Source organism: Bison bison, unplaced genomic scaffold, assembly GCF_000754665.1.
Source record: "Bison bison bison isolate TAMUID 2011002044 unplaced genomic scaffold, Bison_UMD1.0 scf7180017864322, whole genome shotgun sequence".
In the NCBI taxonomy this organism is placed as follows: domain Eukaryota; kingdom Metazoa; phylum Chordata; class Mammalia; order Artiodactyla; family Bovidae; genus Bison; species Bison bison.
The window spans coordinates 7,050,238-7,068,488 of NW_011494894.1; the positions used below are offsets into that span (position 1 = coordinate 7,050,238).

General features: G+C 44.4%; 1 protein-coding gene across 2 annotated transcripts in view; it reads right to left on the minus strand.

Annotated features, from left to right (window-relative positions):
- RGL1 (ral guanine nucleotide dissociation stimulator-like 1) overlaps positions 1-18,251 on the minus strand; it is a 129,335-nt gene that overhangs the window by 15,958 nt on the left and 95,126 nt on the right. For both annotated transcript variants that reach the window (XM_010853094.1, XM_010853093.1), the window contains 5 exons: positions 12,940-13,029; positions 9,828-9,914; positions 8,066-8,098; positions 5,739-5,860; positions 2,630-2,719 (listed from right to left, as the gene is read on the minus strand). In XM_010853094.1, the coding sequence (XP_010851396.1) occupies positions 2,630-2,719; positions 5,739-5,860; positions 8,066-8,098; positions 9,828-9,914; positions 12,940-13,029 (422 nt within the window). The remainder of the gene's footprint in view (positions 1-2,629; positions 2,720-5,738; positions 5,861-8,065; positions 8,099-9,827; positions 9,915-12,939; positions 13,030-18,251) is intronic.

Below are 18,251 nucleotides of genomic sequence, written 5' to 3' on the forward strand. Positions count from 1 at the left end.
GCCTGGGAAATCCCATGGACAGAGGAGCCTGTTGGGCTACAGTCCATGCGGTCACAAAGAGTTGGACACTACTGAGCGACTAACATATTCTATGGAAAATAACAAGAGTAGAAACAATGAGGATAGGCTTGATTTTTTTATTAAATAATTTAAGGAATTAGAAGCTTAAATTCCAAGACCTAAAAAGCGTATCTTTGCTCTGTCTTAACTCCATCCCACCATCTCTTGACCCATTTTTCATGTCGCTTCCTTTCTTGGACCTCCAAGAACTACTTGGGCTTTGTGGGGGGAAGCGCGAAACTCCTGGCCAACGCAGACTGTGTCAGTGAAAGGACCAGACACAGGTATACACCTTCAGAAGGGAAGAACAAATGTGTTAATCAAATGATAATCCTTGCTTCCTTGAACTTGTCTCTCTAGCCGTCATTAGATTCACTAGTCTAAGGTCTATCAGAGTTTAATGTCTATGGGCTCAACTTCAAGACAGACTAGGTTCTCTTAAGACTCTTCCATAAAATTTGCCACATTCAAAGCACAGGGTCTAATTATACTGACGGCTCTCTTCCTTCCCTTCCTTCCCCCTCACTCTTTCTTCCTTTTCTTCTTTCCTTCCCTCATCTTCTCCTCTCCTCCACTTCTTACTTCCTATTTCCTATGTCCTTCTCCTCTTCCCCCAGAAGGCATTTCTCCACTAGACAGACAGTTAAAGGATCCCCTGGCTCTAGAGCCAAATCTTGGATTTGAGCCCAGATCCGACAATAACTAGCATACTATTCACCCTGCCTGTGCCTTATTTTCCCAGTTTATAAAACTGGTTATCAGGACTTCCCTGGCAGTCCAGTGGTTAAGACACCATGCTCCCAATGCAGTGGGTGCAGGTTCCATCCCTGGTTAGGGAACTAAAATTCTACATGCTTCGTGGCACAGCCAAAAAGAAATTGGCATAATAGTAGAACCTAGTGGGTTATTTTCGGAGAAGGCAATGGCACCCCACTCCAGTACTCTTGCCTGGAAAATCCCATGGACGGAGGAGCCTGGTAGGCTGCAGTCCATGAGGCCGCTAACGGTTGGGCACGACTGAGCAACTTCACTTTGACTTTTCACCTTCGTGCATTGGAGAAGGAAATGGCAACCCACTCCAATGTTCTTGCCTGGGGAATCCCAGGGACAGGGGAGCCTGGTGGGCTGCTGTCTATGGAGTTGCACAGAGTTGGACACGACTGAAGCAACTTAGCAGCAGCAGCAGTAGGTTATTTTATGCATCAGATGAGAAATACATGCATTGTTCTCATAACAGTGTTGGCACATGACTCAATCTGTTCATTCAATAAATATGTATTGTTCACCTACTATGTATGGGACACCAATTTCCGAGGTTAACAATGAACCAAAAACAGATATAAACTTCTGCCGTCAGAGTTTGCCTTCCATTTAATAAACAGATACATCCAAATACGGCATGTCAACTGGAGGTAAATGCAGTGGAGAAATTCAAAGTGGGTGAGGGTGAGAGAAGGTGCCAAGGGCAGGTAACATGGACAGGTTACAGTTTTATATAAAGTGGTCAGGGAAGACTCATTTCAACAAAGATGTGGAGTAAGTGAGGGACTGAGCCATTTGGCTATCTGGGGAACAGTGTTCTAAGCAGAAGAAACAGCAAATGAAAATGAGTGTGCTTAGTGAGCTCAGGGCAGCATGGGGGCAGGGGGGCTGCAGTGCACAGAGAGGGGGAAGGTGAGGACAGGCAGGGGCAAGACACGTGGACAGGGCTGGGATGACACTTTAGGTCCTGAAGGGGCTTGAGAGCCACTGTGAAGACTTTCGATTGTGATGAGAGGGAGACAGGTGTTGTTAAGTTAGCTACACCTGGCCCTGAGCTGGACAAACAGCCATGAACACAACGGATAAGGTTCCTGCTCTCAGTGGCTTACATTCCACTGGAGGAGACAACGGGCATGGCTGGGAGTGATCAGGGCAGATGGCAACATTAGACAAGATGCTCTCTAAGGAGGTAATGCTTGTGCCAACATCTGAAGGAGCGAGTCTGGAGAGAACGTGTGTCAGGTCACGGGGACATCTAGTGCAAATACCTGGTGCGTCTAGTGTGCACGGAGCCTGGGGAGGTTAAATGAGGGCTGGGGGATGAGCGGGGCTGGATCGTGGTGAACAAGGGGGATTCCAGACAGAGAAAGGTGGCAAGAAGACTGGGGAAGATCACGCTGGGCCTAGTGAAACAGGATAAGGAATTCGGGTGCTACCTTAAAACAAGACCAGTAGACATTTTACAGCAAGGAAGTGATACAATCCGGGATACATTTGAACACACTACCAGACTACTGGGTGGAAAATAGAACTGTTGGAGCAAGGGTGGGGCCAGAAGTCAGTAAGGATCTTGCAGGAGTGTGGTCCAGGCAGGGGATGATGGTGGTCCAGGCAGGGGATGATGGTGGTTCAGGCCAGAGAGAACAGTGGGGAAGAATGGATCTAGGAAATGTACTGAAGTCGGGACGGACAGGTTAACGATTTAACAAATGAGTGAATGGGCTCAGGGGAACTTTGTTGAATACCCTCCCCCTCTCCCACTCTGATGGGACCCCCTTGGGGCCCAGGACCCCAGGGTGGCACTCACAGGCTGAGCCTCTTCACCATGCTCTTCCGAGGCTTGGGCGATGTGGCGCTGGCATCAGCAGCCGCTTCGATCTCACAGGAGAGGGCGTAGCTGGGGAGAGAGGGGAGCCTGTGAGGACAGAGCTTGGGAAGTGAACAGATTTAAATCCACACGATTCACTGGCTTCCTTTGAGAGGAAGGCTCTGACTGTTCAAAGTCAAGATATGGACTATGTTGTTCTATGACAAAGGTCAGAGGGTACTGACTTAACAACCAGATTTTACAAATTGACATATATGCCTCCTCCCATCAAACCCCCACTGGTATATAGGTTGAGACTGTTTAGTTCTGCATGACTCAAAACACATGGATTTGCTGGTTCTGGCTGTATCAAAGCTGACTCCTTTTGTTTCCCTGATTGTTTTCAGCCTATGGTTGGGCCAGGGAAAGAATCATTTCTTCTCCTATTACTTCTCCCATTACCAGCTACCTCCCATTACTTTGTGTGTCTGTGTGAGTATGCCCACACACGTGTGTGTGTGTGTGTGTGTGTATATATATACTCAACTTACTGTTTATCTACAGGAAATGAAAGAGACATTTGTAAATGATCTAATCTTCAATAAATAGACATAGGTAGTTATATTATTGATAAAAATATATAAATATCATTTCTAATTGCCAAAACATCCCAAATTAAAAATACTCCAGATTCAGACATCTATATTCCAGGCAGATATAACTTCCATAAGCACAAGAAGAATGTAGGTCTGCCTTGAAATGTCTCTTATGAAAGCTAGTAGCTTTAGTTAGGAGATGTACTTGGTTCTAGGTAGGTGAAGAAGCGTGCATGCATGCTAAATCACTTCAGTCATGTCCAACTCTTGCAACCCTATGGACCATAGTCTGCCAGGGTCCTCTGTCCATGGAATTCTCCATGGAAGAATACTGGAGTGGGTTGCTGTGCCCTCCTCCAGGGGATCTTCCCAACCCAGGGGTCAAACCTGTGTCCTCTTACATCTCCTGCATTGACAGGTGGGTTCTTTACCACTAGTGCTGCCTGGGAAGTTCAGGTGAAGAAGGTAAGTGGTAAATATTAGCTTGATAAGTTGCTAATATTGTGTACTTTTTTAAACCTAAAGATGTATCCAGGTAGTTGGTCAAGCAGAAGTATTCATTGATATAGGCATTATTCAAATACTAACTTTAGACACAGGGCTTTTATAAATCGCAAGAAAAAAAAATAGGATATGTTTAACAAGATTCCTTTAATCATTAAAAAGTCAGTTTCACAGCTGATATTCTGACCCTGAACTTTCTGATTCAAATCACTGGCCATGGTGTGAATGTTCCATATATGAATTTGATGCATAGAGAGGAAGTTCATATATACTGATCATCAGACCAGAAAACGTAGAAAGAGGCAGTAACTTTTTTGTTTTCTATCCAATACATAGCAAAAACAAAACCTTCATTAATTGACGTGTACTCCGAATCAAAGAGCTTTTTTTTTTCTTTTAATCAAAGGTTTTAATGTAACAGGACCAATCCATTCCATTACCAAGGACCTCAGAAAACATCTGCATTTCAAATGGGGAAGCAGGCTTATGGAGTTTACAGGATCGACATAACACTGTGCAACCACCTTCAGAGCTTAGGTTGTAAAGTCAGGAAGACCTGACTTTGAATCTAAAGTCTATCACTGGCAAATTACAGCCCTTCTCTAAACCTCAATTTCCTCATTGGCAAAATACTTGTTTTTCAGTCAACTTCACCTTCCCTGATGAGAAACTTTCAAGGAAATCCCCTGTTCTACAGCAGAGGTCAGAAAATGTGTTCTGTACAGGACAAGATATTAAGGATTTTAGGCTTTGCAGGCCGTGTGGTAACTGTTGCAACTATTCAGCTCTGCCTTGAAAGCATGAAAGCAACCATAAACAAGAGGGAAATGAATGGGCTGTGTTCCAATACAACTTTATTGTGTGTGTGCTCAGTCACTCAGTCATGTCCGACTCTTTTGTGACCCCATGGACTGTAGCTCTTTTGTGACCCCATGGACTGTAGCCCACCAGGCCCCTCTGTCCATGGGATTTCCCTGGCAAGAATATGAGCGTGGGTTGACATTTCCTCCTCCAGGAGATTTTCACAACCCAGGGATCGAACCCACATGTCCTGTGTCTCCTGCATTGGCAGGAGGATTCTTTACCACTTAGCCACCCGGGAAGCCCTTATAACTTTATCAATGGATACTAAAATTTTGATTTCAAATAACTATCCCATGACACGATAGTCCTCTTCTGCTGTTTCTTTTTCAGCCGTTTAAGTATGTGAAAACAGCTGGTAGGCTGGATAAGGCCTGTGAACTCTAATCCTCTGAACTATAGGGTAAAGCTACACACCTCTGACGGGCCAAGATTCAAGGCACTGCAGTGAGTGTACTCTCCAGGCTCATCAACCTCTGTTTTGAAACCCGTCCACTCATGAATCAGACACGCCAGTGTTCTAACCATTCTTCCAAATGTCAAGCTTGTCAGGGCACCTGACCTTTGCTCACATTCTTATGTCTGGAATGTTCTCCTCCAGTTCTCCTGGCAAAATCTTTTCTTTCCTCCACAGCCTAGCCCAGATGTTAGTGCCTTTATGAGCTCTTCCCCATTTCCCCCATCCTTGGCCAAGTGAACTATTCCTGCCTGTGGGTCCTGCAGCACTTTGATTACCCACTGTTGTTATTTCAACTCTTCATGAGTCTGTTTCTCCTGCCCCCTTGAACACTCCCTCAAAGCTAGTACCAATTACCAATAGTGACCAATAGTGATGGCAATGATGCTGTCTCCAAGAAGATTACATTTAATCCTCTCAAACAGACATCTTACAGAAGAGCATCCTGAAGATCAGGAAGAATACGTGACTTGTTCAAGGTGACAAAGATAAATGAATGGTACAGCACAAGAATCTGAAAGCACGTTTTCTGATGCTGGCAGTTCAGTTTTTCCTGCTACACTATTATCCTTTGAAAGCCTAGTTGCTGCTCGCTAAAGAGCTGTTGAATAAATGGCCAAGTGAATGACCAGATGCGGTATTCCTCTGACCAACACTGCAGCTCCACCCGAAGGACGATGGGTCTGCCCACCTCTCCTCCTCGGTCAGGAGCTGCTGCCTCTGGAACCACTGGATGAACTTTGGATCTGGGCTCATGCAGTAGCTGTTGCAGGCAGACTGTAAGAGCTTGATCTGGGCAATCACTTCAAATTCCTGAAGCAGAAAGTAAAAGTGAAGTCGCTCAGTCGTGCTGGACTCTTTGTGATCCTATGGACTCCCCACCGTTCTCCATCCATGGGATTTTCCAGGCAAGAATACTGGAGTGGGTTGCCATTTCCTTCTCCAGGGGATCTTCCTGACCCAATGATCAAACCCAGGTCTCCCACATTGCAGGCAGACTCTTTACCATCTGAGCCACCAGGGAATCCGTCAGAGCACCAAAGAGTGAACTAAAAAGCCAATGAGATATACATCTTCTCACATGAAAACATACGGCAGTGGATAAACAATGGACAAAATCATCGAGGAAGCTTATAAAGAACTGCCTGCCTTAGAAATAAAACAGCTGAATAACTCACACATTTGAATTCTGACTCACTGGCTTTTGTCTATGCTTTGTACCCTTTCTTTTTGAAAAAGCCTTTTACACGAATAAAACAAGTTCCCAAGGTGACCCATACTAGGTATGACCTGAAGTCATAGTGGCTTTCTATTTCTCTTTTCCATTTCCATTCTTGGGACAGAAAACTTTTTTTTAAGGATGAATCCTTCTAAAATGTATTTTAAAATTCTACTTTCTACAATATAAAAGAAAAAAAATTACTCTGAGTCAGGAAGCTCCCAAGTTCTCCATTCCTATCTTCTTCAACCCTTATGCCCTCGATAAGTAAGTTTTGGTAGGGTTGAATATCTAAATAATCCAGAACCTCATAAACTTGAATGTTTAGATTTCCTGAATTCTTGGGGTTTTACTACTGTAGTAAATCATTTAACTCAGTCTTTTAAAGCTCATAAGAGAAGCAAGTGTACAGTTATGTCCAAAATTATTTATCCTTCTTTAGATGTTTCAATAAAGATTTTTTTAAAGTCAGCAATGAGTATAAATTTTAGCTTTAGGTTTTATACTCAAACTTTTCAAAAGTTTAATATGCTAGTCTTAAAATGAAAGAGATTTCCCTCTAGGGTTATTCTGAAGAGAAAGGACAAAGATGGGTAACTGTGGAGGCAGTAATTGAATTGGTTTGGATGGTTACAGGACAGAGGCAGTTCAACAACTGGCAGATTCCGTAGGTGTGGATTTCCCATGCAGTAACCTCCCACCTTGGCCTCAGCATCCGCAAGACGCATTCATCATCATACGCTACCAGGGACAGAAGACTTGCATTTGTCTCAGGCGGTGTTTGTCTCTTGTTACTTATGAGTTCAGCCTGCTTAGCTCCTGAAACTTTGGTTTTAACTGCAATGTCATTTACTCCTGGAAGTTTCTCTGACCCCACAAGTTGGGGACAAATGCCCCTCCTATATGCTCCTTTAATACCCACTACTTTTGCTCATAAGCCCTTATCAGGTTGCATGGTAACTGCCTGTTTGCCTACCTACTTCCTTTACTGTAACTTCACGAGGGCAGGGAGCTCTGGGCTTTTCCTGATGCAATCCCTAAACCTATCCCACTTTCCCATCCAGTGTTAGGTCTGCAAGAAACGTTTGTGGGATGAAAGAATGAATGAATAACTAAAGAACAACGAGAGTTCCATGGGGTAATATTATTATTTTCCTTGGGATTATTTAAATATACCATTTTAACACTAAAACCATAGCAAATTTTCAAAGCTCTGTTTTATCTCTCTGTACAGAACTATTCTACTTTCCACAGAAAAATTCAAAGTGATGTTGAACGCCCCTTCCTATGCTGATAGGAAAGGAAAAGAATAATTATCCACATGTAACAATGAAGACCATTTCCTTTCCTCTCTCTAATAGGCCTACCAGAGTTAACCATCTTTAGTAACCCTTCTATATCATATACTCTTATGAAACACTTTCTTCTTAATGGGATAAACCTGTTATTGCTGAGGCTGATTGTAAAGAAGATAATGATGAAGGGGTAAAGGAAGAAATGTGGGCTCAGAAGGAACAGGACAGGATGTGATCCCTGGCTGTGCTACCAGGCGACTCTGGTCAAGTTACTTCATCGGAGTCCTGGTTTCTTCACCCTTGAACTGAGAATGATAAAACCTGCCTCACGAGGGCTCTGGGGCAATAACGCATAAGAGTGTGCCAAGTACAATGCTATATGATACATTTTCAATATGTGTTATTTTTTTTCCTGCCTCAACAAAAAACTTAAGTCTCCACTTCTCTTTTTTTTTAAGCCCAAATGAAGTAAAATGGAAAACCACAGCCAAGACTTCTACTTACCCTTCTCCTCTTCTCAAAGTTTATCAGTCCACCCTGAAAGAAATTTTTTTGAAAAGAATGACAAACCAAGCTATTTTGAAACATAGCCCTCTTTGTTCTAGGTTTTTGTTAAAATAGATCAAAGGGACAATAAAGTCACAATTATTCATGACAGTAATCATGGCTACTTTGGAAGAAGAGAAGCATCATTTGCTTAAAGAAAAATATTTCTTTATCATAGGATAAGATATAGGCGGACAGCCTTCTCTTACAATGCCTGAAACGAACTGAAATAGTCATGACAAAGGACTTACACCACAGAATCCAAATATACTCGCAGAGCCAGTAAAGACAAAAGCTTGGGTAAATGCTCCAGCACACATTTTTTTTTTTTTCTTGACCGAAAGCAACAAAAACAGATGGTCATTGACTCATACTGGAAACCAAAGTGTCAATGTGTTATCAAAAGGGAAGTCACTTCTATATAACCTCATCACCAAAGTTAAGTTTCAGTTCTCCAGCCCCCCAGCTCCTAGTCTCATAGGCTGAACTTAACTTTTAAAGCATTGGTCACTCCCCCCCAAATTCCCCAACCCTGATCGTGTTTCCTGAGGCAGAGGATGTGAATAGATACAGAGCACTGCTCTCTGGGTAAGCACGTCCACAACATTTATAATGAACTTGGAGGTGGGAATTTGCAAGATAACTGCTACTCCTAACTATGATGGAGTAAAACGCCGGCTGACTGCACGTGATAACCAGGAACGTGAGATAAGGAAATACACGAGAAATCCTTAAGTTTCATTTCAAACATCAAATCTCTTCTCCATGTAATATTCTGTTACTGTTACTAACAAGCAGCTGGTTTTTCTAGGCTTCACTTCATTTCCCATTTTGAGAAAAGAGAGAGAGAGGGAAGGTAATAATATGAATCAAAAAAGGATATCTGAAAACCCATGAATTTGACTGACTTCCTATCCCAGCAGGTAGAACGTGGGGGCATATTATTCCCTCAGCTCCACCTGCCAAAGTCCTACCCAACACTGGGCAGGATTTGACTTTTAACTTTTAAAATCATCGGAATGACCAATGATCGAAAAGTTAAATTCAGCCCACTGAGACTAGAAGCCGGCAGGGCTGGAGAATTGAAACTTAACTTTGATAATGATGTTACATAGAAGTGACTTCCCTTTTGATAAAACACTGACAATGTTTCAGCCCAGTCTTTCATAATGGATGCCATGACCTCTGTGCCTAAGGAATCAATTGAGGCTTCCCCTCTTCTCCCACTTCATTTCTGTTTGAGTTCTTACTATTTCCATCCATTACTGTCTGCTTTGAAATACACCTTCCACGAGATTGTGAGGCACTGCTGGAGTCACTCATCTCTGTATAACTCATGGCATCTAGCACAATGCCATGTTCATGAAGAGCCCTCAGTTGGGGTGTGTGTGTGTGTGTGTGTGTGTGTGAGCGCGCGCGCGCATGCACTCAGTCGCTCAGTCATGTCTGACTCTTTGCTACCACATGGACCATAGCCTGCCAGGCTCCTCTGTCATGGGGTTTTCCCAGCAAGAATATTGGATTGGGTTGCCATTCCCTTCTCCAGGGCATCTTCTTGACCCAGGGATTGAACCCACATCTCCTGTATTGCAGGCGGATTCTTTACCCTCTGCACCAGCTGGGAAGCCCCACTTGATGTGAAGAGAGAAAAGTGTATTTCTCTCTTGGGCAACCAATGGGAAGGCTACAGATCCACCTGCACCACCGGCCCGGAACTCACCTCGATGTAGTCCTGGAGGGCAGTGTCTAGCATGGTGAGGTCAGTCAGGAAGGTGCCCAGGTAGGGCACAGTCCCCTGCATCACACCCTGAAGAGCAAGCACAAGAAAACCGTCTCTGCGTTACTGAAAGTCTGGTCCACACGGACCAAAAGGCTCTGTGTCTGCTGCAGTCTGCAGGGAGCCCATTTGCAGATGGAGGCAGCAATCTCTGAATGGCCAGGTGAGCCTCAACAGCATTTGGAGAGTAATTAAGAACCACTGAAGGCCTCTCTTAAGGCCACTAGTGCTAACCTCTATGAATGAAAAATTTTAAATTCCTTTATGAATTGACTGGGAATTCTATCACCAAGGTAACTTTCGAAGTCATGAAAACCAAGCCTCGAAGGCAGGAGATGCTTCAGGTGGATTGAGGTTCGCACATTGCCGACACAAGGTCAGAGGGACCTCTGTTCTCTCTCACAGTGTGTGGACGCCCCCGGTGGTTCAGAACAGCCCTGGGAAGGACGGCCTCACCAGGCAGAGGGGTGGCTGCAGCCCACTGCGGGAATGTGCCCACAGGAAGCTGTGGTATCACTATAAAGTGGCTTGGTGACTCGGTTCTGAAGAAAACAGGAGGGAAAGGGGAAAACAGTACCTTTAAACTAGAAAACTTGCCAAACTCTACCTTACCCAGGTGATGAAGGCTAAAATCACCAGTGACATCAATGTCACACTGATGCCATTTATTCCTTGATAGGATGAGAAGACACTTCACATCTGTGATACTCCTCTCCAGACCCTTAACCTCAGTCTAATCACGGAAAACAACAGACACCCCTGGCTGCAGGACATTCTCAGGACACGGGAACAGTCTTCCTAAAGAGGAAGACTCAGAAACCATCACAGAGCAGAGGGGACCAGGCTGACAACTACATGCCGTGGGGCACCCTGGATTAGATCCTGGGACAGAAAGATGATGCCGGTGGGAAACTGGTGAATCCAAGTCAAGTCTGGCTTTCAGTGAGCAGCAGGATGCCCATGTCGACATCCTAGTATTGCCAGGTGTGCCACGGTTACAGATGTTAACTGGGGTGGGAGTGGAAGGGTGAGGGGTGCGGAGAAACTCTATGTATTATCTGGAACTTCTAACTTCTAAAATTAAAAGTTTATTTAAATTTGTGGTGATGCGGATGAACCTAGAGTCTGTCATATGAGTAAAGTAAGTCAGAAGGAGAAAAACAAGTATCGTATATTAACGCATACGTATGAAATCTGGACAATGGTACCGATGAACCTATTTGCAGGGCAGGAAGAGAGACTCAGACGTGGAGAACGGAGCTGTGGACACAGCAGGGAAGAAGAGGGTGGGACAGACTGAGAGCAGCACTGACATACATACGCTGCCATGTGCAGAACAGATGGCTGCTGGGAAGCTGCTCTGGAGCACAGGGAGCCCAGCTGGGAAGCTCTAGAGGGGTGGGATGTGGGGTGGGAGGGAGGCTCGAGAGGGAGGAGAGGTATGCATACGCATAGCTGGAAACAATTATCCTCCAACTGAAGAAAAAAAAAAAATTCCCTCGAAAATAAAGGTAGAAGCAATTCCACTGCAGGTATATGAAATTGTGAGTGTTAGTCACTCAGCTGTGTCCGACTCTTTGCCACCCCATGGACTGTAGCCCATCAGGCTCCTCTGTCCATGGAATTCTCCAGGCAAGAATACTGGAGTGAGTAGCCATTCCCTTCTCCAGGTATATACGTACTAGATTAATTTCACCAAATCTCCTTGGAAATCATTTCTATCCTCCACAAGGCCACCAAGGCACTATTTTGAAGAGAAAATAAAAGGGGGCTTCCATGGACGCACCTTGTCCTAAACTCCATTAAGGCACTTATGGAAATTCTAGCAAGAACACAAAGCCTCCGCCAGGGTGAAACCAGGCGGCCTGATGTGCATGTGGCCGGCTGTCTCCTTGGTCAGGGCTGCTTCGTGAGGCTCACACCAAGGCAGGTTTTGTCCTTCAAGAGCTCACTGTCAGCTGCAGTTTGTCCTTCCCTATTATGTGTACAAGGTCTCATCCTGAACCAAAATAATCTCTCTTAACAGCTATTTTTAACTTGTCTTTGAACCACCAAAAATGTTTGAAGTGCTGTGAATATTCTACAGGCTTTATGTTACAGAAGAGGCCCATCACTCAAAAACAACATTTCTGATTTATGATCAGGCTTTCAAAGAAGAAGAAAAGTCTTCTTCAAGCAGGGATGAAAATATTTAAGAGTTTGTCAGTCTCCAATCTGGTCTCTCTGGTTTTCCCCTTCTATGCTCAAAGTTAGGAGAGTTTTAAAAATAAAGCCAGTGATGTCAATAGTTATCTTTTAGTCTTAAGGAAGGAGGTACGATGCTCCTTTGAATACCAAAAAACTAGAAAGATTTGGTTAGTACGTGTGTCAGTGAGGAGATCCAGAAAATGACTAGAGGGTTTGGAACAAATGAAAAGATCTCTGAGTACAAGGACCAAGTTCTGGAGCTGACATTCTCTTTCTCCAACAACCAGGTCCTGGAGCTACTGTGTGTTCAAAGTTGGGACTTTGAAAACAGTTGAGACTTCCCTGGGGTCCAGTGGTTAAGACTCTGTGCTTCCAATGCAGGGGCCACGAGCTCGATCCCTGATCAGGGAACTAAGATCCCGTGTGCTGTGTAGCGTGGCCAAAAGAGAGAAAAAAAAAAAGCTGATTACAGTAGGCATTGCAGGAGGTCTCAGGTCTCAAGCTCCTAAGTACAGAAGTGGATAAGTACAGAAGTGGATAAAATAAGACAGTATAAGGGACAGAAGCCTACCTGCCACAGACTTTCCCTCACTTCCAGAAAAAAAAAAAAAAAAAAAAATTTCCAGAAAACAAACGCGATCTGGGACTCTTGGACCAAACTATTTCCTGCTGGGTCAAGTGGGAGTGAGAAGAGCTTGCCTTGATACCTCCCAGGGCTGCTGAGGACAGATGAGGTAAAGAGCACGAGAACTTTTTTGGGAGCAGGGGCACCCCGCAGACGGAAGGTTCTGGTGCCAAGCGGGAGCCCTGCCACCCACATGGGGTGGCTCCCTGGCTGGCCCTCGGGGAGACCCAAGGCTTTCCATACCATGTCCTTCTGGAGCTGAAGCCGCCTCTGGGTCCGCTTCTGGTTCTCCTTCACGCTGCTGTCCAGGTTTGCAAATTTCGAGGTTCCTTCCTAAGAAACAGACGCACACAACAGAGGAGAGAGATGGAGGAAGGTGCTGGAAAGAGGGAAGGGGCGCCTAGCTTCTGGGGCACTACGTGGACACCGTGTGAAATGAAGAGGCCTCCAGCAGGCGCCGGACCGCCTCACACAAACACCTGGCTGACCCATGGCAAGCGGTCTGTTCTTGAGAGGGCCTGGTGGCCTTGTCTTATCCTGTTTCCCCCTAGTTTGCAAGAAGAGCCCCCAATCGATTTTATAAAATCAATCATGAATATAAGGCAGGGAATTCCCAGAAATGGAGACAATTTTTACACATCCCGAATTTCACTGCAAGTAATCACATGTCTGGAAACAAACATCTCTTCCTCTGTACTTTTTGTGATTTCTTGAAATTGGTCTGAAAGGCGTGCGCCAGCACCCTGTGAAAGAAAAAGACTATTTCTGTGGTATTTCTTAGCTAAATGAAACTTTGGTACCGGAAGTTCTCTGAGGAAGTCCCGTGCTGATCTATGAAAGCCAGACCCTCATACATGTTTTTCCCCCCTTCTATCCCTCAGCCTTTCCTTCCAAGTTGCCTCTTAGGTTTGGAACTCCTACAAAATCAATTCCTTCCTCCCAGCGCCTGGGGACAGATGGCGACCCTTTCTTTCCTCCCATCTGTTGTAATAACAAACTCTTCCACATAATGACTAATCTCCAGTTTGCTGACTGAACATAAAGTGCTTTGGGTTTTGTGGGTTTTGGGGTCTTGTTAAGTTCTCATTTTCCAGGAACTGCATGAATGGGAGGCAGATTTCACAATTCAGGAGCGCCAGACTCCACACTGGTCTCCCTCAGTCAGTCAGCTTTCCCTGGGTTTATCATATAACCAGAGCATGCGACCTTTTGCTACTGTCCGACTACAAGGGGACCTTTTCCAGTGACCTGGCCTTTCCGGTAACAGTGAGGCATCAGTATTCTATATCATTCACCCGCCTTTACCTGGGTCCAGGTACATCCCTAGGGACAGAACCCATAGTGACTCCTTAGCGACTGTCAGTCTCCCTATTACAAATGACAATAAGAAGAGGTATTGTTTAACGATCTCCTGTTTATAGTTTTTGCTGGGGGATGAATGAAAGTGTCCTAAAATGTGCCACTTCCTCTGCTCGGTGATTGTGAGTCCTCTCAAATTCTTGAGAATCTGCTTGGAGTGAGAAATCAATTCTTCCTGACTTTTGAATGCAAATATCCATCTCTTTGGGGAATAGGCCCTCCTGGTTCCCTTCCAGTTGCTTAATCACTGACAGACGTGTAATGTATGGACAGTACTGCAGGTGCATTAAAATTCTTGAGAAGGATTTCTGAAAAGCTAAGAGGCTGCTGAGAATCACATAACTAGGAAGGAGCTTAAAAGAGCACTAAGGATGACCTCCTTGTGGGGAGGAGAAAGATCTGGGGCCGGGAGCTGGAAGATTTGCTGATCGCCCGACTTCAGGAGAGTGAGGCTCCACTCCTGGCTAGCTAACTAAAAAGACTGATGAGTAATGCCAGCTATTCCAGATGAGGTGTCAACAGAAATCCACTATGTGTCACATCCCACCATGTCAGTGTTCTGCCTCGGCCCTAACCCTGTCCTGCAAGGCTCACGACACCAATCCCTTGAAACTTCGCAAGACTCTTCACGGGCACTGTGACTGCATCTCTCTGGATCTCTCCTCTGCCTCCTTTTCCTACTCCTGCTTCTACTCTCTTGATGATGCTTCTTCTTTCTGACAAAGTCATCTTATTTTTTGCTCTACTCAGGTATCTGGATATACCATCCTGTCCCATGATCTCCATTATCACCATGCTTGGAAGAATTCCAAATCTTGCCCTCCGTCAACCTTCCATTCTCCTCTTGTTTCATCCCCTCTCTGTCCTTCTCTCTCTAGCGCAAATTTCTCTCACTGCCTATCACCATCTTCGGCAGATGAGTCTCACTGCCTATCACCATCTTTGGCAGAAGACAGCTGCTCTCATCCATCCTGTTCCTGGGCCTCAAGGGGCCTCTTCTATTGGGTGCTACATAAGCAGTGGACCCCTCTCCATCAATTCAGTTCAGTAGCTCAGTCGTGTCTGACTCTTTGCAACTCCATGACCGCAGCATGCCAGGCCTTTCTGTCCATCACCAACTCCTAGAGTTTACCCAAACTCAAATCCATTGAGTCAGTGATGCCATCCAACCATCTCATCCTCTGTCATCATCTTCTCCACCTGCTGCTGCTGCTGCTGCTAAGTCGCTTCAGTTGTGTCCGACTCTGTGCGACCCCATAGATGGCAGCCCACCAGGCTCCCCCGTCCCTGGGATTCTCCAGGCAAGAACACTGGAGTTGGTTCCATTTCCTTCTCCATCTTCTCCTCCTACTCACAATCTTTCCCAGCATCAGGGTCTTTTAAAATGAGTCAGCTCTTCGCATCAGGTGGCCAAAGTATTGGAGTTTCAGCTTCAACAGCAGTCCTTCCAATGAACACTTAGGACTGATCTCCTTCAGAATGGACTGGTTGGATCTCCTTGCAGTCCAAGGGACTCTCAAGAGTCTTCTCCAACACCACAGTTCAAAAGCACCCATTATTTGGCACCCAGCTTTCTTTATAGTCCAACTCTCACATCCATACATGACTACTAGAAAAACCGGAGCCTTGACTAGACGGACCTTTGATGGCAAAGTAACATCTCTGCTTTTTAATATGCTGTCTAGGTTGGTCATAACTTTACTTCCAAGAAGTAAGCATCTTTTAATTTCATGGCTGCAATCACCATCTGCAGTGATTTTGGAGCCCCCCAAAAATAAAGTCAGCCACTGTTTGCACTGTGTCTCCATTTATTTGCCATGAAGTGATTGGACCAGATGCCATGATCTTAGTTTTCTGAATGTTGAGCTTTAAGCCAACTTTTTCACCCTCCTCTTTCACTTTCAAGAGGCTCTTTAGTTCTTCTTCACTTTCTGCCATAAGGGTGGTGTCAACTGCATATCTGAGGTTATTGATATTTCTCCCAGCAATCTTGATTTTGGCTTGTGCTTCATCCAGCCCAGAGTTTCTCATGATGTACTCTGCATAGAAGTTAAATAAGCAGGGTGACAATATACAGCCTTGACGTACTCCTTTCCCGATTTGGAACCAGTCGGTTGTTTCATGTCCAGTTCTAACTGTTGCTTTCTGACCTGCATACAGATTTCTCAAGAGGCAGGTCAGGTGGTCTGGTATTCCCATCTCTTTCAGAATTTTCCACAGTTTATTGTGATCCACACAGTCAAAGGCTTTGGCATAGTCAATAAAGCAGAAATAGATGTTTTTCTGGAACTGTTTTTCTTTTTTGATGATCCAGTGGATGTTGGCAATTTGATCTCTGGTTCCTCTGCCTTTTCTAAAACCAGTCTGAACATCTGGAAGTTCATGGTTCACATATTACTAAAGCCTGGCTTGGAAAATTTTGAGAATTACTTTACTAGTGTCTGAGATGAGTGCAATTGTGCAGTAGTTTGAGCATTCTTTGGCATTGCCTTTCTTTGGAATTGGAATGAAAACTGACCTTTTCCAGTCTTGTGGCCACTGCTGAGTGCTCCAAATTTGCTGGCATATTGAGAGCAGCACTTTCACAGCATCATCTTTCAGGATTTCAAATAGCTCCACTGGAATTCCATCACGTCCACTAACTTTGTTCGTAATGATGCTTCCTAAGGCCTACTTGACTTTACATTGCAGGATGTCTGGCTCTAGATGAGTGATCACACATCATGATTATCTGGGTCATGAAGATCTTTTTTGTACAGTTCTTGTATATTCTTGCCACCTCTTCTTAATATCTACTGCTTCTGTTAGTTCCATACCATTTCTGTCCTTTATCGAGCCCATCTTTGCATGAAATGCTCCCCTGGTATCTCTAATCATCTTGAAGAGATCTTTAGTCTTTCCCATTCTATTATTTTCCTCTATTTCTTTGCACTGATCACTGTGGAAGGCTTTCTTATCTCTCCTTGCTATTCTTTGGAACCCTACATTCAAATGGGTACATCTTTCCTTTTCTCCTTTGCTTTTCGCTTCTCCTCTTTTCACAGCTATTTGTAGGGCCTCCTCAGATAGCCATTTTGCTTTTTTGCATTTTTTTCCCTTGGGGATGGTCTTGATCCCTGTCTCCTGTACAATGTCATGAACCTCCGTCCATAGCTCATCAGGTACTCTGTCTATCAGATCTAGTCCCTTAAATCTATTTGTCACTTCCACTCCTGGTTAAATGACAGTTCATCAGTTAATAGTAATTATGTGAAATAGGCCTTCCCAGCCCTAGAGTCTTCTACCCCAACTCTGACCTCAGTCATTAAACAGACATCTCTACCAGAGCCAAATGCCTGCCTGGGCCTAGCATTTGTTTCCAGCAATTCAACCCAGGAGAGTTCTTAGTAAGAGTCCCAGGAACGAAGAAGATTTGGTAGTGTTCTGCTTTCCTGTCATACTGAAACGTGTGGACTCCATAGATAAGCTGCTTGGAATGATCCAAGATTCAGAAATCGTAAGAGTAACAGGTTTAAAACAATCTCTGAGTAAAATAAAAACATTTGTCTCCAACAATTAAAAGGAAAACTATCGATTTTTGCTAATTAGGATGTTGTTTCAGCCATAGTATTATAGAAGTAGGACCTTACATCTGCCCAGAAGCAGAAGAAAGGTCATTCAAAACTAAGATTACCCTCCCACAAATCAGTTTAAGTCCAGCATATTAAAAACAGAGACCAGGCATGGTTCTTCTGAAAACCTAAGTATCTTGATTTCATTTTATTACAACTGTGCTGAGAATTAACATCCAGAATGATATGCATCATATGAAGAATAATAAACAAAGATGACTGGAAAGGGACCCACATAGACATATGACCTGCCCAAAACATTCCACTATCATTAATGATAATGCACAGACCACATGAATTCATAGCCAAGTTTTTCATTTCTTTGGGATTCCAGCCATGTACAAGAAATTTAACTTAGAGCACCGAGGTAAACTTCTACATTTCAGAAAGGTTTATGGGACCTTTAATGTCTAGATGTAGCTCTGCTTCTACAGTTTCAGCCAGAAGAGGGCCACCGGGCAATGAGCTGCACAGTATTCAATATATCTACTTTGGAAAGATGACTCAGAGCTATTGGGATTTGACTGTGTGGCTCCACTAAGTCTAGCTTTGTATTACTGACAGGGAGACGACTAAGCCATCTCC